At 42.6% G+C, this 23,443-nt stretch overlaps 1 protein-coding gene across 1 annotated transcript in view; it reads left to right on the top strand.

Annotated features, from left to right (window-relative positions):
- Positions 1–612: 612 nt before the first annotated feature.
- Positions 613–23,443, top strand: part of TEKT3 (tektin 3) — a 34,482-nt gene continuing 11,651 nt past the window's right edge. Inside the window, exons 1-6 of the mRNA XM_075561090.1 lie at positions 613–716; positions 3,265–3,873; positions 6,929–7,012; positions 15,988–16,058; positions 19,695–19,838; positions 20,882–21,104. Coding sequence (XP_075417205.1) covers positions 3,295–3,873; positions 6,929–7,012; positions 15,988–16,058; positions 19,695–19,838; positions 20,882–21,104 — 1,101 coding nt within the window. The 5' untranslated portion in view covers positions 613–716; positions 3,265–3,294. The remainder of the gene's footprint in view (positions 717–3,264; positions 3,874–6,928; positions 7,013–15,987; positions 16,059–19,694; positions 19,839–20,881; positions 21,105–23,443) is intronic.

Here is a 23,443-nt window from a genome sequence, read left to right as displayed (position 1 = left end):
CCAGGCGGTGGCAATGAGTGAACGGATTACTGTTAACACAAAGAATAGAGAGAGAGAGAGAGAGAGAGAGAGAGAGAGAGAGAGAGAGAGAGAGAGAGAGAGAGAGAGAGAGAGAGAGAGAGAGAGAGAGAGAGAGAGAGAGAGAGAGAGAGAGAGAGAGAGAGAGAGAGAGAGAAATACCCCAAACATTTTCTTCTGGGTGAGTAAGGAGGGGACGATCAATGGATAATCTCATTATCGGAGAGACCAGGGCCGGGGTGTTTACTCAGATGCAAGGTCCCAACGACAGGACCTCCCAATTTGGTGTGCCCGAGGGAGCGTCCCCGAGCTGGAGTCCCACACTGCAGCCGCGAAGAGAGGAATCTCTTCGGACTCTCCTCTGGGAGACAGCATCCTTTCACCTGCAGTCCCTGCGGTTATCCCTGGGGGCCGCGGTTGCTAAGCCTGAGAGCGTCCATAGCAACCGCCCAAGCGTGTCCTTTCTCTCCGGCCTCGCAATTTCAGCCCCGCCTCGACTCTGGCTGGCCAATCCGCTTCCGGTCAGCCAGCATGGACCGTCGTTGAGTGGCTTATAGACTCTGACGTCACAGAGAGAAGGCGGGGCGAGGGCGGGGCCGGCCTGGGTCCGAAACTACCGTGGTGTTGGGAGGTGGGCTCAGTCCCTTCTGCTCACCTACCCTCTGCCCTCCCTGCCCCTTGTTGGGCATCGCTGCCAGGTGAGTGGTCTAATCAGCTCCTGCGTGTCCACCGAGAGGACCCCTAGGTCAGTCCCCCCGCTTCCCAATTTTGGGGTGGGATCACGGAAACTCTTCTCTGTCCCCATCCCTACCCGCACCAGATAAAGGCCTTATGCAAAGGCACCAGCGCTCTAGTCCCCCAAACCTCCTGCTACCTGTATTTATGTTCTTGATGCTTTTCAGAGATTTCTCGTAGGCCAGAAAACGACATGGGAACCCGACACTTTGCTAACATTTAATTTCTTGGGTCTATTAGCAGTGTGCTGTTTGTCCTAAATATTATCCCCTGTTTGCTCTGTTTCATTAGCCGGGGGTTAGCGGTGGCTATGGGTTGGAGTCTATTTCGCGGCAGAGAGTTTGGCTTGGGGGTTTGGTTCCCAGGGGAAGGTTCAGACAGCTCTCCCTGAAATTCAGGTACAGGCCCAGGAGATCTTGCACAGCCTTGGCTGTGTAGCTCTGGTTGTTGTCCCGCTGTCACGGATGGTCTGGCTGGATAGGTGAAACGTCTATTATATCCTCCCTGGTTGCTTCTTGCATTATAGATAAGAAACCATTGTAGAAGTGAATAAAATTACTCATTTGAGCTTTGTAGAAAAAGTAAGGAAACTGTTTTACTGGTTGCCAAAGTTTTTTTTTTTAAGTATCTGATAAAGTAGCCCACATTTTTTCTCCTTTTTGAAAATGAAATTGTTCAATGGTTCATAGCAGGTCTCATTGTGGAGGCGATTGCTTTATGTGAGGTCCCATCATGTAGGACTATTGGACCTTCACTGCCTAGCCAAGTTCACACAAAACCCAACTGTCACAGAGCTAGACCGAAAGGCAGCCACCAGGACCCAAAGACCTCAGGTTACTTGGACTTTGTTTATCAAAAAACAGTGTCTACGTCTCAAACTGAAGTCAGGAACTACAGTCTTTATTACGGTGTCATTTTTCACCATCATTCTCTAAGCTTAGCCCGTGTGAGGCTTTTGGGGTGCTATGGGTGGAAAGCATTTGGAGAAACGTCAGGGAGCCCAGGTGGCATGAGACACGACCACTAGTAGTAGGGCAACTGTTTTACCACACACGGTGTGAGTGGCTTTTGGCTTGACCACAATTTTACAAGTAGATTATTTTGTGGTTTGGGTACCAGGAGTCTCAAAACCTAACTATTGAAATCGTCACTGAAGATTATTTTTTCCTGAGCAGATTGCAAAATTGGACCTGTAAATATTCATTTATATTATTTCCAATAAGTAGGTCCATAGACATTACTCCGAAACAGAATGACATTTAGTTGCTGAAAAGCATGTCATGGTCTATGGTATTCTGATGTTCTGGACTAGCAATGAAAAAAGTTCCAGAGAATGGAATCCTTTTCAATTAGTAAAAAAAGGCGAGGTATATGTAATATGTTGGGGCAGAGGGGAACATCCAAAATATATATTTAAGTTAAAATGAAATATAGAAGAATATTATAGAACAAAAGTTTGATGATTAAGATAATTCAATTTCTTATTAAAAACCTCTGTTTATATGTGTGTATATTTATAAATCTTTGTGTTCATATGAAATTTTAAATCTGGAAAGGTATATCTGATAAAATATTCACAGTGTGTCCTCCTAAGTAGTTCACTTTGGGAAGGAGAAAATGTATTTTTTTTACCTATGTGCTCCCCTATATTAGTAATTTAAAAATATACATTTATTGAGCACTTAGTATATTCCCAGCACTGTGCTTGGCATTCCAAACACTTACATTGTTTTAAATCTTCATAACCTTTGTGTACCCTAAACGTTCAATTTTGGAAGTGCTTGGAGGTGGTAAGCTATCAGGGAATAGGAGAGCTGCTTGCATACTGGGCCTATCATTGCTAGCAGATTGTGTGTTCAGTTAGGATGATGTGGCCACGTTATGTGGGTTTGGGGAATGCTGATGGAGATTAGGGAGGAGATGATTAGTTCTCCAAACAATCCCTTACTGCTGCTAATATATTAAATCAAAGGAGTTAGTATGATTATAGTACTATATATTCAATCTATAGATGAGGAGACTGAAGTACTATTATTGTACTATTACTATACTCAATCTTTAGATGAGGAGACTGAAGTACTATTAGAGTACTATTACTATACTCAATCTATAGATGAGGAGACTGAAGTACAGCAAAGTTAAGTAACTTACTAAATGCCACAGCTAATAACAACAGAGCCAAGATTTGAATGTGATCTGTTAAAGATACAGTGTCTGGGTCTTAATTTGAATTTGCTCAAACAAAACAATATGATTCTTATAAATGAAAAAAATTCAAAAATTCAAAAGCTAATCTAAACAGTGTGAATTTAATATACCCTTGAGACGCAGAGATGAAAAAGATTAAATATGCAAGTATTTTCACTGATCAAGGCGGGTATCAAATTGGAATGAATGTCTCATGTGTTAGCAAGTCATGTTACTGATAGTAAGCTAGCTGTGGCCTTTCATTTGTAAGTTTTCACCAGAGATTAATTTATGTGACTGTCTATTTTTACTTTTTTTAAACAGGCGACATTGACAAAACAGTCCTTGGGTATCATGGAGTTATTAGGTTCTACTCTAACGGCAACTTATGCCCACCCTAGGCCAACACCATCCAACTTTTTACCAGCCATCAGTACCATGGCGTCAACCTATAGGGACCGCTTCCCCCACTACAATTTGACCCATAGCTTGAGTCTCCCTTGGAAACCCAACACATACTACAAAGTGGCCTCCAACTCACCGACTTTGGCTCCATACTGCACCAGAGCTCAGAAGGTGGCCGAGAGCACCATGCTTCCCTTCGTTTCCAACAGAACCACCCTCTTCACCAGGTATACGCCTGATGATTGGTACCGGTCCAATTTAACCAACTATCAGGAGTCTAACACTTCTCGCCATAATTCAGAGAGACTCAGGGTAGATACATCTCGTCTGATTCAAGACAAATATCAGCAAACAAGAAAGACGCAGGCAGATTCCACCCAAAACTTAGGAGAACGAGTCAATGACATAGGCTTTTGGAAATCTGAAATCCTTCATGAGTTGGATGAGATGATTGGTGAAACGAATGCACTCACTGATCTTAAGAAAAAAATGGAACGGTCTTTGATGGAAACTGAAGCCCCTCTTCAGGTAACTATGAAACCCTGTGATAAGTCTCCATTTTTTTTAAATTGACTGGCTGAATATTGAAGCTATTGATATATTAACTTGTGCTTTACTTCACCTATAGAAGCCAACCCCATATTCATAAATCTATAGCAGGTTTCAGTACTGGTGCAAACACCGTGCCATTTTTACACATTATACAAAGCAACCACTTAGCAGGACATAACTCGGCGTATAAAACAAAGTAGGCCCATTGAAGAGATATGCCATTCAGACAGACAGAGTTTTCTGGTAAGCATGTCTCTCCCCATCTGATTGACCATTGTTGGCCTGCTAAACGGTTTATGGAAGGGGGCAAACAACCTTATTCTTCTAGTCTATGTCATGAAATGCCTCCTGTGCATGCTTTATGATTCTGTTTCAGTGCCTAGTGAAGGTCTAGCTCTGGAGACGGGTTAAATAGAGAAATGGATCTGCAGTTGGGCGAGCTGCTGTGGTGATAGCGGCGGAACTTCAACGGATTGCTGGCCTCTGAGCAGGTCTGGGTGGCCCAAGTGTCTTTGGACTCTCTGGGTGTGTGATGGGCTTTCTGTCCACCACTGAAAAGGGACATTTTCTTATTCTGAAGGTCTTCAAGTTACGGATGTAGTCAATATTTCTATGAGGAAAGCTGACCATCATTTGTGTGTGTGTCTGTGCAAGTTGGTGTGACTTGTTCCCCATGGCGTATGCATTCAAAGCTGGGCTTTGAATCTGAGGTCAAAGAGTTTAGGGCATCAAGAAAGTATAGGGACTTGAAGACTTTGCTGGTGACATCTGAAATTCTTATCATATCTCCTCCCTCTAACCACAAACAACAAATTCACACACACACACACACCCCAGGAATCCCAAGAGAGGTCCATAGAATGGACACTAGTGATTCACCAGGAATTTGTGTTTGGGATCAGTTACCCTTCGGAGCCTGGTTCAATTTAGAGAATTACTAGCTTATTCTACACTTCTGCTCCCAGTGTCTGCAAGTATTTGAAGTATCCTTAAAAGGACAGCCATTGGACTGCTCTTTCCTTCGTCCTCATTCAGTGATGAAGGCTTTCAGTGCGATGGCTCTAATTTGAATTTTTTCTACAATTTTTGTCCAGATATTCAGTTAAAACATTTACTGACAACACAATATTGCAGAGTCTTGATCAAAATTGAAGAAAATTAATTGCTTATATGATAAATATCAAAAGAGAAAATACGGGTGATTAACTAATATCAGGAAAAAGTTAATAACACATGTGCAAATTAAATTAATGAAATTACCATCCTTGGCCTAACAATTTTGCAAAAATGACCAAAAGCAACAAGTGGGCACTGCTTTTTAGTATTGCCGGTATGACTGTCCATTGGTGGAGACTATTTGGAAAACAGTCTAGTAACAAACTCAAAAAACAGTCTCCCTGTCATCCAGTCCATTGCGACTCACAGTGACTCAAAGGACAGAGTGGAACTGTCCCCGTGGGTTTCCAAGACTGTAACCTCTTATGAGAGTAGAAAGCTTCATCTTTCTCCAAATCTAGCAACAGATACTAAAATAATCAGAGTTCTCCTCAACCTATTAACTTCTTTTAGCAAATGTAACTTTTATTATAAAATGAGTTAGAGATTCACTCAAAGATTTTTTACAATGGTATTAATATCTGTATTACAGTATACCTGCTAATATATTTTATGCTTAAAAAAACTAACATTAGACAGCTGTCTCTTATATAATAGTCTTTGAGAAAATATTTTAACAGGTGCATGATGTTCTTTAATTTATCGTTTACAGTTATAATCTAAGCTATTTTACATCGAAGTCATTAATATAGTTTGTGTCAAAGAATATTTTTGGACCCAGGCCTTCGATTTACTGTTACTCCTAAAAAGTATTCTATAAAGTTGTGAAGACATTATAACCTCAATTTTTAAAATAAATGAAACAATGAAGGGATTATAATTACCAAATAATATTATCTTCTTTTTTATCTATCTATCTATCTATCTATCTATCTATCTATCTATCTATCTATCTATCTATCTATCTATCTAAACATCTAGTATAATGAGGAAAGTAATAAATAGCACATTTAAAAAATGATCACTTGGCGTTCCTGCCCCCAGCCAAGTCAGGGGCTTTGGGACTCGGCTCAAGGGGGTCCCTTTGGGACATGAGGGTGCAGTGACTGGTATGACCCTTTGCTGGGGCTGCCTACACAGTAGGGTATGCTGGGCTCCTCTAGGGTTTCCCCTATGGGTTCCAATAAATTTCTTCTCTTTTGCTTAAAAAAATCACTTGGAATTTGAGCTACACAAATATTTTGATGTCCTTAAAGGTCATCTATCATCGCTTTCCTCCTCAGTCTTCTTAGTAGAAAATATTTGGAAATAATAGCTGCAGTGCAGTATTTGATGTTACAGAGCTATTTTTCTAGAAGAAATTAATGCTAATTTGGGGGTTCAACTAGATGGCATCTGATTCATTCTCTTAATTTTTCTAATTAGGAATGTTTCCAAACTACTCTGAAGAACTAACTTTAACTATTTGCATGGATTAACTTATCTGTCAGTCTGTTCCATGCTATTTTTTCCCAATAGAATGGTTTGATAATTTGGTAATGAGAGTGCATATTGATGTACTTAAGGAGCAGTTCGAAACCACCAGCAGCTCCAAAGGAGAAAGATGGGGCTTTCAACTCTGGCAAAGAGTTACAGTCTCAGAAACTCACAGGGGGAGTTCTACTCTGTCCTATAGGGTCACTATGAGTGGGCATCTCTTTGGTGGCAGTGAATTTGCACTCATTCACACTCATAACTACATCAGTGATACTGATGTGTTTAAGGAGCCCTGGCTATGTCTCCACCGGAAAAAGATGAGTCTGTTTATCCCCATAATGATTTAAAGTCTTGGCGAAGGTCTACTTTGTTTACAGGACAGCTATGACTCAGAGTCAATTCATTGGCAGTGCATTTCGTTTGGTATTGACTGAAAAGTTTTTGTCATTAGTTGTAGTCAGTTTTTATTAATGCTTTCTAACATTTTGTTTATCTGTAGGTGGCTCGAGAATGTCTACTTCATCGCGAGAAGAGAGTGGGAATCGATCTAGTTCATGATGAAGTGGAAACAGAATTGCTCACAGTAAATTTGGGGGAAATACAAGACTAGCCAGCTGCATAGTTGTAAATATGTGCTTAACATGTACAAACAAATGGTTATTTTATATAAGAAGTAGGATTTTTGTATTTATAGCTCCTAGAAAATGTACATTTTCCCTTGGTTCTAAAATATAAGGGGGCTTCAAAAAGTTCATCAACAACCACAAATGTACAAATGTGCTTGACACAATGGATGGATGATTAAGATAAGATATGATAATCAATAAAATGATTAAACAAAAACAAAAAGATTATGAACAAATGGAATTAAAAGGTAATGAAAACTTTCCACAGAATCTGAACGAAGCTCACCATCTGAAAAGTAGAGAGAGACATAAAAGTACCTGAAGTTCTATTATACAGCAAGTCGCTGTGAAATTTGGAGTTTTCAGTCTTAAAAAAGTGCTTAGATAAACACCACCCAACTAGCATAAATACACAGCTATGTCATCAGGAATCAAATTTTAAGTGCTGATTAATTAGGCGTAATATTTCCAGAATATTATTATTCTTTTAGACATGATTTTTCTTGATTGTGTAATGTTCCTCAAGAGGGAGATGCTACCATTTTTACAGTCAACCCCCTGCAGTGTCCAGAAATATTATTAGTGATAAGTGTAAGCACCTAACTGGTTATTTTCTTAGACTTCATTTTAGGAAGTGAAATGGATGTGTGAGAGGGCATATGCATTGGGAAGCTTTTCACAGATAGCCAACGTGCCTTCCAGAAGCTTAGAGACCTGTCTGCTCTGCTGCATACTTTCTCCTGCCAGTCTCTCTCCCTGTGCTCTTCACCAGGTGAACGTGGTTTAGCCTGAAGTTCTCTGAGCTTTCCCTCCTATTGCTCCCCACCGATCCCTGCCGCTTCTGAAGATCCTGCTAGGATGAACCTGGGATCCTTCCTTTAGCTTAGACACACTACTAACCATCAATTCTCTATCCCTGCCAGACATTTTTCCATAGGTAGTTCATTGTTTTGGTTCACATTCTTGAAGCCCAGAAGCAAATTTTCCTTCTCCTCAGATACCTGATCCCTCACCTGTCTTCTTTCCAGCGATGGCATCTCTACTCACTGTGTCTTGGGCGACTGACCAGCATTTCCTCAAACCTTTCTCATGAGTTTCCAGCTCCTGTGAATTGTGCCTCTGATTTTCTTTATGTTCCTGCCCCACCCCTGCTCCCTGCCAGTGTTCTGACGCCTCCTTTCCTACTTCCAAGCTTGTGTGTTAGTCTAGGGAGACTAGAGAAGTAATTTCATAAACATGCATATGTATATAAGGGAGAGGTTTATAGACAAGAGGAATTGAATGTTGAGAAAACATCCCAACCCAGTCCAGTCCAAGTCTGATTTTAGCCCATATGTCCGATACCAAGTGTGATGTTAGCCCAAATGTCTGATACCAATCAATAAAGTCCTCATGAAACACATGCAATGAAGCCAAATGCAGGACGATCACATGCCAGTAGGTAGAAAGTCTTTGGATCTAGTGGCATTGTAAGCCTCTCAGACTGGCAGAGGCCTCTCTGTGGCTTCTCTGGCTTCCGAGGTCTCGTTGCGTCCATGTGGTTTGTCTTCTGCAATGTCTCCCAGGGAGTAGCAGAGAGAGAGATGTCTTCCTCCTCCAAGGAGGAAGTACCAGATTTCTCAGAATTCTCCGGAGGTTTTGCCCACACAGAAGTCTCATTGGCTATCTCCAGATTGACAGCCTGGACTCCACCCCTACACTCTTCATCCTTAAAGTGACACCAGATGAGGTGACTGCCACAACTAGCTAATGTGTAGCCAATCCCTCTGCATACTCCCTTCCCCAGTCTTAGTTTCTCCATGCAGTTAAGACGATGGCTTTGATGAACGAACGTGTCGCAGCCTCTCTAGCATTCCTTGGAGATCTCCATGTGGCACCTTAGCTTTCTCCTGTTTGTGCTTGATTTTTTCTGTAGGTGACTTGTTCTTTTTATCTCTCAGATTTAGTAAGGTTTAAAAGACACACAACACTGGTACTTCCTCATTAGCCAACAAACAAAGCCCTATTCCCAAACAGGGTTTCAATGGAGCTTCCAGTTTGGCATAGGGTTTGGGATTTATAATACATATTAGTTTGGGATGCAGTTCAGTCCAGCACATGTAGTTTCAGTTGAGTCTCTCTATTATCTCTAGTTTCTTCCTTCATAAACTCTTCCTAGAATCCCTGCTTCATACAAGAGAGAACCTACTAAGACCTTCCATCATCTGGCTCCCTACTAAATCATCAGTGTAATTTCCTACTTTGGCCCAGTGAATTCTACTGCAGTACATTGATCTCACCCAGGTTTTGCCTTTGTTTGGTTAATGAGACCTAATGTGTCCTTGATAATCCCACTGCCACTGAGTTGATTAAAACTCATAGCATTCCTATGACCATCAATCAATCTTTCCAGGAGCCAATCATGAGCCTTTGACCGCAAAGTCAGTAAGATCAGCAGACAGCTTGGTCATCAGAGGCACTGTGTTCTCATGAGGGAGCTCCGATCTCTCTCAACGTTGCATTACATTTTCCAGTGATTCACTATTAAAGATGATAAGCAAATGTTTTTTTTAATTGCTTCTCCGTTTCTTCTCTTTGTTTGGTTTTCTAAGAGAAATCTGAGTAAAAATGGTACACTCAGTAAAGGTTTGGCCACTGCAGCGAGGTTATCTAGTCTGCTCTGCAAACCCAACCCTCATGCTAAGCACTAGGGGTAGGGATTCGAAATTCAGAATGAAATAATTTCACAATCATGATTAATTGCTCTGCTCTTTCTTGCTTGCTTGCTTTTTCTCAGCCGCTTGTGAATCTAACAAATCTTACCAAAATAATTTGTCATCTAATTAGATTTATTACCAGCCATTTCTGTCAATTTGCTGTACTTTGGTAGCTTGTGGTAGTTATGATGCCACCAATATTTCAAACACTAGCAGGATCACCATGATGAACAAGTGTCAGTGGAGCCTCCCAGACTGAGACCAATTAGGAAGGGAGTCCTAGTTATCTACTTCTGATGCTTAGTCTGTGTGACCGGTATGGCTCGCAACCGAGCATTGTCAGAATCACTGGCTGTGGACACCCCATCAGAAATGGAGGAGGACATCATGTTTGGTGAAGTAGAAGGCCAGCACAGGTGAGGAAGACTCGCAACGAGCAGCTGCAAAGATGGACTCGATTAAGATGCAGTAATAAGAATGACACAGGTGCTGAGACTGACACATGTCCCAGGTAGCATTTTGCTCTGTTTTGTGTAAGGTCATCATGAGCAGGGTTGATTGGATAGAAACTGTCTCTTCCTTGGCCTCTTGTTCTTACCTGTCCATAGGATGTTTTACATGAAGTATATTACAAGCCATTTCTAACAGTCTCACTTTATCACTTTGCCCACAGATGAACACACCATATGGAATTTCTAAGGGGTTCTTGAATCTAAGTTATACTCGGCATTTCCATTATTGTAGCAGTGGCTCTCAAATCTGGTTGCACATGAGAATCCACTGGGATGTGGTACAAATGTCATTGCCCGAGGCCCACCCTGAGAGATTTTGACTGGAATATGGAGTGGAATTTAGGCATTGGTATTTGCAAAATACTCCCCAGATAACTTTAATAAATAAGGTGAAGAACCACTCCTCAAGAGGCCTAAGTTTTCTAGGTCGGTAGTTGTGCTTACGTTCTCTCACAAAAAACGGAGTCCACACTTAAGCTAACACTGCAACACGGAGGGACTGTCCTGGCTATGACCAATTGATTTAGGTGGTTAAGGTATTGCGCATGCGTAACTTACTCAAGGTAGCAGTATTAGCATATCATTTATTTTAACAAAATTGATCTCAATTTTTAGAACAGTTTAATAAGCCAAAAAGAACAGGTAGCCTACAAAGAAGCATATTTGAAAAACAAATGAACAAAACAACAACAAATAATCAGGTACAATGAAATATTTTCTCATGAATTCCGTTCGCGCCGTTACTCTTTTTGAATCAGTGATATTTGAGAAACCTTGACAAAAGGCTTTCTCTTGGGGAATAAGACATTTGTCTGTCTTCTTGAGACCTTACCTCCCCCCCCCCCCCCCCCGCCACACACACAAACACCAAATCATGCCAACTCCTTGGACTTTGATGCCAAGTAAGTCGGATGAGCTGTCCAATATGCAGCCTGTCCTGCCCTTCCTGAGGATGCAGGCAGAAACTGTTGCTTATGAACCACACTATACCTCTAGGTCTGGGCCCAGCTGGCCAGTTTCCTCTCACAGATGGCTTTCTCCTCTACCACCTGGCTGAAGCAAAAGAGCAAGATGTGACAGCTCATAGGTTTACTGAGTTTGAGCAAGAATGACTCTTGGAGATGTCAGTTGACTAGCCCCACCACTGTAGAGACATTTCAGCATTTCAGACGAAGGAAGACATTCCAGTGTAATCCAGCCCAGGTGGGCTCTGCTCTGAGATAGGATGTAATTGAACCTTGATACCAGCACTTCTTATGCAAGCACACCAAGAGACAGCACACGCACACAGAAAGGTCAATGACTAACAAAGATAGAGAAGCATGCACATTTGTAATAAGAAAACACAAATTAAAGAAATTTATTATTTTAGGCTGTAGATGGGGTTAAATGAGCCCTGGTGGCACAGTGGGTTAAGTGTTGGGCTGCTAACCAAAAGATTGGTGTCCAGCAGAGCTTCCAGACAAGGCAGTATGCTTCTGTAAGGATTGACAGCCTTGGAAAGCCGCGGGACAGTTCTACGCCGCCCTGTAAGGTTGTTGGCTTAGGGTGGTTTCTCTAGACAAGCAAACCTTTGAAGCGTGCAGGCATATGCCGTACATACTCCTGTAGAAGCCGAGTGTTTCAGCACATTTTGAGTGCAGTTTTTGTGGTAAAGTGAGGCGCCTCGACTGATATTCAGGTTGGCTTGCACTCTATATATGGTAGATAGAGAGGTTTATCACTGCAGCAGCCCGGATAAATGTCTTCGGTGGGTGCAGGCCATTGTTTGAGGACCCCTGCAGTAGACCATTGACTCAAGTTCAAAGAGCCAGAGGTCAGATGAAGAATGAGATGCAAGATCCAGAACCAGCAAAAGAAGATGAAATGGGTGCATAAGCAACTGTGAAGAAAGCGGATGGTGCCTGGCCATTAATAGACATAGTGTCTGGGATCTTAAAGGCTTGAAGTTATACAGGCTGCCATTCGGCAGTGAAGTAACAAGTCCACATGGAAGAAGCACACAACCAGTGCGATCATGAGTAGTCAAAGGGACCAGGTAATAGACATCAACAGACACATAACAAACAAAAACATACTGTTGAGAATGAGGAGGGCTGGAGCAGAGATCCAAGGCCCATCTGTAGACGGTGGAAAAATCTCCCTAAAGGGGCCACAGGTCACAGGGAAGGGATGAGTCACCAGGGTGCAGTAAAGCATTGATGTAACACACCATTCCTCTGGTTCCATGAGGCCTCCTCACTCCCCACTGTCATGACCCCAGTGCTATTTCTCATTCCAGACTAGACCAGAACATGTACACAGGTATAGAAAGGGATGGGAGCTCACGACACACAGGATCCAGGAACAGGAGTGGAACTAGTAATACCAGAAGGGTAGGGAAAAGAGGGGGAGAGCAAGGGAGAAAGGGGGAACCAATCACAATTATTGACACATAACCATACACCCCTCTACAGGGGGAAGAACAACAGAAAAAAAGGGGGAAGGGAGCAGTCGGTGTGAGAGATGAAAATAATAGCAATGTAAAATCTCTCGGGGTTTGGGGGTGGTGGGAAGAGCTGATACTTAGGGCTCAATAGAAAGTAAATGTCTAGAAAAGAATAAGGGCAACATATGTACAAACATGCCTGATTCAACTGGTGTATGGACTGTAATAAAAGTTGTAGGAGCCCCCAATAAAATGATTAAAAAAAAAAAAACAACCTTCAGAAATAGTAAAAGGAGTAATGATTCCCCGAGGGAGCAGGAAGTGGGGAGAGGGGAAGTGGGAATGGATAGCAATGACAACTGTATAACCCCACTCAAGAGGAAGGAATAACAGACTTTTAGGTGAATGGATACATTGATGGTGTAAGACATGGAAATAGTAATAATAATGGTTTCTGGGGGATAGGGTGTGAGAGGGAGGAGATATATGGAGAGCTGATAGCAAAGAGTTCAAGAAGAATGAAGATGTTTTGAATCTGATGGTAGCAGCAATTGATCTAATTGATGCTTGATCTAATTAAATTATGGATTGTTATAATCTCTGTAAGAGCTCCCAATAAAATGATTTTCAAAGAAAGAAAATATGTGAGAGAGAGAGAGAGAGAGAGAGAGAGAGACGCTAACAAGCTTTCCCACGGCATCCATTCTATTGGAAACAGGCCCCAATCTTGAGCAAGCTTCCTATCAATTGAAGTGGTTACATTGTGTAAGATGGCATCATGAGGGGATTACTATTCAGTAACTGTCCAATCACTGAAAACCCTGGCCTAGCCAACTTGACAAAAAATCTTAACTATCATAGTTACAATGAGTTGGAATCCATTCAAAGGCAATGAGTTTGGCTTTTTTGAGGTTTTTTTTTAATAGCATATTGGCTCATCTCTTAGTTTTTTGTACTGTAGTCGCTTGCATATTGCTGTGTTGTTGGAAGCGATTTAACCAGAATTTCATGTACTAGCAGGGTAAACCATGGTGGACAGGTTTCAGCAAAGGTTACAGATTAAGATAGATTAGGAATAATCGCCTGGAGATCTGGTTCCAAAAAGTAAGCAACAGAAACCGTACGGATCACAAAGAACATTTTACAGCTTGCTTTAGACATGGTATTAAGGAAGATCCATCACTGGGGGAGAACATGATGTTTGTGGAGTTGAAGGGCCAGCAAGGGTGAAGGAGATTTTTGATGAAGTGAATTGGCACAGTAACTGAAATGATAGAATCACCATACTAGTGATCGTGAGGATGACACAGTTCCCGGCAATGTTTCCTTCTGCTATGCACAAGGTCCCCATGAATCAGTTGACTCTGGAAGCTGACTCTTTAGTAGTTGACTCTTTGGATTTGACATCACATTGGCATTGATTAAAGAAAGGATAATGGCCACTCAGTGTCTGAGGGAAGAAAATGTACCCCCATTCATTGCTATAAAAGGGGTATAACTTTTCTGATGGGTAATTAGGCTGTGCTTGTGAAAATTTTGAAAAATTTATACTCATTGAACATACTTACATACTATAGTTATTGAGGGTTTCCACAATGCACTGGTCAACACCAAGGGGAAATGTTTAAAGTTTAAAACAAAATGCAGGTACCCAAATAATAGGTTTCTTCGTCTTTTTTTTTTTGCTTTAAAAATGATAATGGTGATTATGAGCTCTTTTCCTCTTAGTGCTAGTTTTGATTTATAAAATTTTCTAACATACGCACGAACTTAATAAGGAAGCACGTTATTCAAAAACCCTCTGATAAGACGTGAGGTTTGTTTTTTTTTAAATCATTTTATGGGGCCTTGTACAATTCTTATCACAATCCATACATCCATCCATTGTGTCAAGCACATCTGTACATTTGTTGCCATCATCATTCTCAAAACATTTGCTTTCCACTTGAGCCCCTAATATCAGCTCCTCATTTTCCCCCCTACATCCTCACCCCCCCTCCATCATGAACCCTCCATAATTCATAAATTATTATTTTGTCATATCTTATGCTCTCTGACGTCTCCCTTCACCCACTTTTCTGTATATATGCATCTTGGTAGCAAGTACAGAGGCCTTGTTAGCATGAAGGAATAGGCAAGTAAAGGAGCTGGGATGGAAGTCAGGGTGGAGTTGGTCATGTTGAAGCCAGCTTCCATGGACAGGCAAGATTTGTCTGTTGGAGGTGAGGTGCACTGCCAGAGCAAAGCTCCTTTGGCTGTTCTCCTCCCCCCTTTCTCCCAAATTTGCTTTGTTTCAGAAGAATAACTATTGATGAGGAAGTCATGCATTTAAATCCAACATTACATGTCACTGAAGGTTTGATTTTTTGTTGTTGACGGTTTAAATCTGGATGAGATATATAAAGAAAAAACAAAATTCTAACCTTTTGTCCATGCCAAACCCATTGCAGATATTATTTCCCTATAGCCCTGTACTAGTGTGGGTACTTTAGAGAAACAAATCCACAGAAACTTATGTATAAGAGAGAGTTTTATATAAAGGGTAAGTGCACATCAAGAAAATCTCTCAACCCAGTGCTGCCCAAGTCCACAAGTCCAATATTAACCCATATGTCTGACACCAATCCACAAAACACACACAATGATGCTGACTGCAGGAGGAAAGCAGGGTCAGTGATTGTATAAGCATCTCAGCGCTGGCAGGGCTCTCCACACAGCTGCGCCTGCACCCAGGGCTGCTTCAGGGTAGGTTCATGTGTCGTGTAGGAAGTGAGCCTTGCCAGCTGAAGCAGGGAACTGGCTAAGGCAGCTGCACCCTGGTCTGACCATCAGAAGGCAAGAGACCCGAGAACTAGAAAGGCGAGGTTCACTGAGCCACATATCCCTCTTCCCTTCAATTAACCCCACATGTGTTTTTCGGCCAGATTGGCACAACGAACTAACTATCTCAATCCACGCCTTGCCAATTTAGCATGTGTACATAATTCTTTAGCCCCACAATTGCAATTAAGTACACCTTCGCCTTAATCCTATAATCCTGTGAATATGTTCCCCCACCGAAGAAAGTTTGTAAGCCCACCACTACAAGCCCCATGGCAGATACATATCAGCCCCATAATTGAACATACTAGCATAGGGCACATAGGTTAATAAGGGGATGTAAGATTGTTTTCTTGATCTACTTCAATGGGCTTTTTAAAATTAAAGTTTGCACTCGTTGATGCTCTATTAGATGATCAACTTTTAATGATTAAAGTATTAATCTGTGTTTTGTTCTTTATTTTTCCATTGAGTAGGAAATTGATAACATTCTGTGTTGTCAAGAAAGAATGAAGCTACACTTGGACAAGGCTATTGCCCAACTTGCGTAAGAGTTTTACCTCTACAGTTTATAATCTATTGCTTTTTTCAAGCTTCCATCCAGATCTCCCAGCGTTTCTAAGACTACACGCACACATACGCAGGCACAAAAACATATTTTTATTTAAAGGTGAAGATGAGTACTTGGAGACATTTTCTCTAAATTTTTATTTGAAGATATTATTTTGACATGCTGTGTAAAGGATTTCGGTCTTAAACTTTGAGCTTGGATAAGGTTTCTTTAAACTCAGAATACTTTCGTTCTTTGATAAGAGACTGATTTGTGTATATTCAGTCCTAACCATTTGTAGTTGAAAAAGCAATGAATTATTTTGCGCTTGTGCTTATTTCCCATATTTTCAAAGAGAGTCAGCCTTCCCTGATCACATATAGACCCCAGGACACTGCCTGGTGCTCTGATTACACCTAGCAGCAGCCATCTGGGCCCACTGGTTGGTGATTTTATGTCACCCTACTGCCCAACAGAATACAAATCCATCAAGAATGTTGGCTGAATTTTCTAAGCAATATCAAACCTCAAACCCACTGCCATTGAATTCATTCTGACTCACAGTCATAGTGAGCACTCAATGTTTATGGTGGGTGGGTGGGGTCATACTAAGCAACGTTAGCAGCTGTCTATATTTTACAAGTGTTGATTGGGTGTGCTGCCCAACATGAATAAAAAGATCAAGTCCATGCCTAGCTCAGTATGGTTCAAAGAATTGTGTTCTTCTTGTCTAGGACCTCATCCTCGTGTCCTTTCGTTGTCTGTAATCTCTGCTTATTCTCTATGTCATTCTTTTCTTTTCTTGGCCTGCATTGTTCCACACTGAACAGCCATCTCTCCGTGTTAATTCTCATTAGAAATGGCCCAATTCCAGTCTTATGGAAGGCCTTTGCATAAAGTTCTGTTTCAGCATATGCACTCATATGGGATGGACTTCATGCACAGGATCTTGTGGTGACCCATGTAAGGAACATGACTTTTCTTAACAACTTTTTACTGTGAATTAAGTGAAGGTTTACAGAGCAGATCATCTGTTTTACATCGAATAATTCATGGGCATGTTGTTTCAATTACTGCATTGCATTTCCCTCAATTTATCACCCCTTCTCCCACTCCCTCCCTGTGTTTCCTCCTTTCCTGTCCCCCTGAGTTTTGTCCTTGGGCAAATGCTGCATCTTGATCTTAAGCAGTTGATTATTCTTGGGGATGAGTTCAGTTTCAGGCCCGAAGGGTGACTAAGGGCTGTAGTCTTGGGGATTCTACCTATCTCTATCCAAACAGTAAGCCTGGTCTCTTGATTTTGAGTTTTGTTCCACATTTTCGCCCACTCTACCTTGAGCCTTCGAATTGGATTATTTTTGGAGCAGTGGGTAGTGGTAGCCAGGCACCATCATTCTTCTGGTCTCAGGGTTGTGGAGACTGATGTTTACATGGTTCAATAGCTCACTGGACTCATTGTTTCCTATGCCTTTTGATTTATATTACTCTCCTCTGCATGAGGGAACACTAATAATTACACCTTATATGGCTGCTCATGTATTTTTAAGACCCTAGCAGTTCTTCTGCAAAGTAGGATGTGCAACATCATCTTGCTGAGCTATGTTCTACCAACTGCCCTTGGTATCTCCTAAGTCTATGATCCTAAGCCCCCAGACCCAGTGTCTCCTTCCCTAAAGGTGTTTAGTTGTCTAAAACGTTCTTCATGACTTGCCCCTGTAAGGGAGCATGATTTTTCTTCAATGTACAGTGAGCAAGGTGCCACCTCATTTTCCTGGCGCTGGCTTCTCCGGGATCCTGTACCTCTAATTGTTCTGATGGGCAATGGTGCCGGGCTTTTCCACTCCCAATTGTTTTGGCAGGAACAATGCTGTCCTCCACTTTAAATCCCAGCTGTCACCAGGCCCTCGTGAGGCAGCAATTTGGTGGTCATGATTCTCTTCATATACGTGCTTACCAGACAGGTTGATAAGGTGCTGCTTTGAACTCTTTCCTAGAGACCCTCAGGTCAAATCAAAGGGACACCAGCAGCCTCCTCTTGTCAAGAGTGCTAGCTCAAGAGAGGGAGCCGATGGAGACTGTTGGTCCCAGACTGGAAATGATAAAGGTGTTTTAACTGTCCAGTCTCTTGCTGGTATAGTTAGTGGTAGAATTCCCACATCCTGACTTACAGCAAGAGACTGGACACAGAAAGAGTAAGCAGGGGCTATTTTCTAAGATTCCATCTCTTCCCATGCATTACCTTTACCATTCACAAATTGTGGATCACTTACACTGTACCATTCGTATTTCCACTTTACGGAAGGAGTGAAAAAGATCGCTGACAGGGATGAAGGTGACAAGAATACGGTAAAGGGTATTCATTCATTTAATAAATTGGGAACGATATTTTTTCTCTCAATGCCAAGACCATTTCTGTATCCTGGGGGTACATAAATAATTAAGATCATCTAGCAGACCTGCTTTTAAGATACTATCGATAAGAGCTTCAAAAGAAATGTGGAAAATTCCACTCTTCCAAAAGCTTTGGTGAAACCTTTCATATGTTAGCAACTCCCTAGTTTTGGCTTCCAGTCCTGATCTCTCCAGAATTCTAACACCCCACTTGATATCTCTACGTTTAAAGGACACTTTAAATCCAACATGGCTTCAGCTGAACTATCTTTTCTTTAACCTAACAGGAAGTCTGTCCCATTTGATAAAAGTTTGTTCTTCCAATTACTCAATTTTACCTCTTGTTTCTCAATGAGGTTCTGATTTACTGGCGATCTTTTCTTGGTCATAGCTGCAAAACACATTTAGATTCTGAACACTTCCCCCCTCCTTTACTGCTACCCCTTGGTCCAAGCTGCTATTGTTTCTTGCCCAGACGACTGCAAGGGCCTTCTCGTGGTCCTCAAGGGTCCCTCCTGTCTGTCTGCACCCCAGCACTGGAATGATCCTTTGAGGTGGTAAGCAAATGACCTCCTCTTTTTGGAATTAAACCTGAATTCTTACAATGGTTACCAAAGACCTACAGGATCGGGCCCTTTCCTTTCCAAGTCTTTACCCAAAGGTCTTCCTCCCAGCAGGACCTCTTGGAACCTGTGTGGGATACCAGCCCCTTTACTTCTTCCTAGAATGACAGTTGACCTTCAGTTCCGATGTCCTGGGAACCTTCTGAGCCTCATCATGACTGCAAACGGAGGTCACTCTCAGTGGGCAGAGAACTGAGTTCTAAATGTTTCACAATGTTTGGGGGAGTAAAACCCAAGGAGCAGACAACAGGTGTGGCACTGTAGAAGAGGAAAAGGGAGGAGAGGAAGGCACAGAGCTGGACAGTGACTTTCAACCAGTGTCCTGTCTGGAATAGTCTGTGTGGTGAGATGATGGGCTGCCAGGCATGGGGCTGGGCTGCGCATCACCAACTCCCAACCTGCTCCGTGACATGGGCAGGATGTGGGGAGTAAAGGTTTGCAGGTCCCCCCTGCAGTGAAATCTCCCAACAAGGCTCCCCGGATTGCAGAATCTGGCATGGGCTGAAGGAGACAGGAGGAGAGCAGTCATGAGGGGACGCAGCTCAAAAGGGCTACTCTGCTTGCGTGTATGAAATCATGACCTCTACTTGAAGCTCTGTCTCTCTTCTTTATGTTCCAGCTCGGACAGAGCCTCCCAGCATGAGCTGGAGAAAGACCTGAGTGACAAGCAGGCGGCCTACCGGATCGATGACAAGTGTCACCATCTGCGGAACACCTCCGAGGGCGTCAGCTTCTTTCGGGGGGTGGAGAAGGTCGATGCCACGTAAGTCGGGCACAGCGCCGGCGTTGCTCGGGTCGCCTATAACACGAGCTCTCTGCTTTCAGAAGGGTGTGGCGCCGCTCACAGGTGCTCCAAAGGGAACAACGGCTAAGAGGTGGAAATGAAGGAGCATCCTTTGAAAAGACTTAAGTCACAAACCATGTTTGAAAAGATACTTTGGTTGCTTATGTCTATAACTAGGGACATAACCCTCTGCAATGCAGAAAGCCCAGAAATGCCTCAGGGAAATCAACTATTGCCAGTGTTTTGAATGTACTGTGTTCAGAGGGATATGGGTTGAAAAAACAGCTTGACCCTTTTCTGACTGCCGCTTGTTTCCTTTGTGCTGTTTTGACAGCAGATTCCTAGTATATTGCTGTTCTTATTAGTATTTCTTTGGCTAGTCACGAGGTTAGATATTTTTCAGGTGTTCCTGGGCAGGAGGGACACACTTGAAAGGGACTGACACACCAATACCTATTATTGAGCCATTTGGTTTATTCCATGGAGAACACGGTTAGCAGTAACAGAAGCAACAATTGAGAAAAGCTGGAGATATGCTTACCTCAGACGTTTACATTTTATGTCCCCAAATCATTGGAGTCAGCAGGGTGGAGCTGGCCTCTGATTCATGGTGACCTCTTGCACCATGGAACAAAATACTGCCGATCCCTGCATCAGCCCCATGATTGGGTATGGATCCACGGGGTGTTCACGGATTGATTAAAAACCCAAAACAAAACAAAACAAAAAAGCTAGACCTTGCTTCCTATTCTCTTTGTTTGGAAGCTCTGCTGAGACCCGTTCCTCAGCCAAGCAGGGACACATGGTGGTGGCTGTACAGGAGGTGCACTGGCTGGGAATCAGAATCACATCTCCCACCTGGAAGGCCAGGGTTTTACCACCAAACCCTCATGCCAAGCAAAATCAAAACAACAGCAAACAATGAAGAAGAGTGTTGTGAGTTTATTTGGAGGAAGGGGTGCCTACAGATTGTCTCCATCAGTTCATCTTTGTCACTGGCGTCTTCTACTTTCTCCTCTCAGGGTCTCAGTGCCCGAATCCTGGGCCAAATTCACCGATGACAATATTCTTCGCTCCCAGAGTGAACGTGCAGCCTCAGCCAAGTTAAGAGATGACATTAATAACCTCTTGGTTGTGACGGCCAATGAAATGTGGAATCAATTCAACAAAGTCAACGTGGCTTTCACCAACCGCATTGCTGAGACAGCAGATGCTAAGAATAAGATTCAGATTCACTTAGCAAAGGTAAGCCAACTAACTCCCGGTGGTATGCCTGAGGTCACCTGAACAGAGCAGGGTAATCTGGGACCAGTAGGCACCATAAAGCACACGGCCATGCAGAATAAGCCACAAAGCCACGCAGCATATAAAAATGAAAAACAGTGCAAAGCATGCCATTCATTTTAACCACATAGCCAAGTGTAAAAATAAAGTGAAATCCTTTGGCTTGGGGATTGTAAGGAATGCACTATGTAATGGAAAATTCATAATATTTAACAGAACCAAAAACATTATTAAAGTTTAATGAGCCATCATATGTGACGAGGAAGTGAACTTATTATGGGACCATATGGTAGGATTGTTCAATATTGAGTTACTTTGAACCCTCTTTCCAGAATTCAGAACGAGGCACAGGAAACGATTTGGACGTTTGGGGCCTTTCTGGTGGTGGCCTTGTGAGGTGCTCTACGTATAAAGACTTCACATGACAATTAAATGAGGGGTGCAAGCAGAGTTTCTATTTTTCAAGCTAAAAAGGAGTTCTCTCTTTACTTATTTTTAGTCTTGTAAAAAAGGTTTTATTGACACTTCATCCACCTATCATACCATTCAATGGTTCCCTCATACCAAGAAGAGTTGTACCATCATCACCACAACCGATTGAAGGGCATTTTCTCCTTCCGTGTCCTCCTTGTTATTTGTCTAATTATGTTTTTCAATTGTGGCAAAATTATACCTAATACAACATTCTCCCATTCAACAGCTTCTGCATGTATAATGCAGTCTCATAGATTATACATGTTGTACAACCATTATTGATAGCCCTCTCCCAAATTGTCCCACCACCATTAAAATAAACTCAATGCTCCTCCACCCATGGTAACCATAGGTCAAGTTTCATTTCTTTTTTTTTCTTTTAGTAGTTTTCCTGATAATAATATTCATGCATCATGCACTTCCATAGAGAAATGGCCTTTGAAAAGAGATGTGTATACATCATCACAATCAGTTCTAATGCTTGCTCCCACCTCCATTTTCAGTGTTTACATTCTGATGATTTCTGTGGATTATGCTGTGTGTGATTTTTGCTTTCTTTTCTTCAAATCTCTAAGCACTTGGGCACGTTGCTCTCAGCCAGTGTTGAGGGCATTGTGTTTTCAGACTCTAGCGACTTTCATTTCCTTCTCATGATAGCTTATTCTGGCAGCACTTGAATGTGGAGCAAGATGGTGCATCCAGTGAAGGGTATAGAGCGATATGAAATGTAGCTTGCGCCCCCAGAAAGCTCGTGTTTATGGAGATGCATGCAATGAAAAGGATGACCAACAACTGATAACAGTAGACGCTTACAATTGTGGTTGGCAATTCACAGACGCAGCAAGTATTGTTAGGGTTCATTGTGGATGGGGTGACCTCTTGAGCCAAGCCGTGGGGATTGATTTCAGGTCTGTAAGAGCCCGGTCATGCCAGAAGAGATGATCTATGTATTGAGAGAGGAACGTAGGCTAGTTAGAGCCAGAACATGTTTTCGTGGTTGCTGGAGGCTGTTGAGTCAGTTCTGCAGCAGAACAAAATACCTCCAGTCCTGCACCATCCTCACCATTGGCCTCTGTCTGTGAGGTCATGGTCGCAGCCTCTGGGTCAATCCACCTTATTGGGGACCTTCCTCTTTTTCGCTGCTTCTCCACTTTGTCCAGCATGATGTCCTTCTCCAGAGAGTTGCCTCTCCTAATAGCTTGTTCAAATCTCACCATCCTTGCCTCTAAGAAGCATTCTGACTGTACTTCCTCCCAGACAGATTTGTTTGTCCTTTTGGCAGTCCACAGCACTTTAAAAAATTTTCAGCAACGCCATAAGTCACACGGATCAATTCTCCTTTAGCCTTCTGTAGTCACCATTCAGCTTTCACATGCATCTGCGGTGATTGTGGAAGGCATTGATGGGAAGGGAGGGTTGGAACACACAAGCAACGGAAGCACAGATCTCAGCGTCCTCCTGAATGAGAGGGCGGGGCTGGATTCGAGCCGGGCTAGCAGAGAAGCAGAGCCACATAGGAACTGAGTAGAAGCCCTGAGGCTGCTACACTGGTTTGTTTTAGCAGCTGAGGCCCACAACAGAGAGGCCTGATGGCAGAGAGAAAGCAAGAGAACTGAGTGGGGAGCAGAGGTAGGGGTACTAGGCCAGTTAGAGGCAAAGAAGCCTGCTGGCAGAGGAGCTAACCACTGGGAGCTGCTGTGCCTGTTAGAAGGGAGTGAAATTTTCTCCATGTTCCAGACCTTGTCTGTGGGCTTCTTCATCCCGACCCTGAGTTGTTCATGTTAGCTCCAACTTGATCCTGATCCCACATTGTCACCTGTTGATTC

The sequence above is a fragment of the Tenrec ecaudatus genome, chromosome 10 (assembly GCF_050624435.1).
Source record: "Tenrec ecaudatus isolate mTenEca1 chromosome 10, mTenEca1.hap1, whole genome shotgun sequence".
Lineage (NCBI taxonomy): Eukaryota > Metazoa > Chordata > Mammalia > Afrosoricida > Tenrecidae > Tenrec > Tenrec ecaudatus.
Note: the sequence above shows the minus strand (reverse complement) of the source record. Positions and strands in the feature narration are given on the sequence as shown.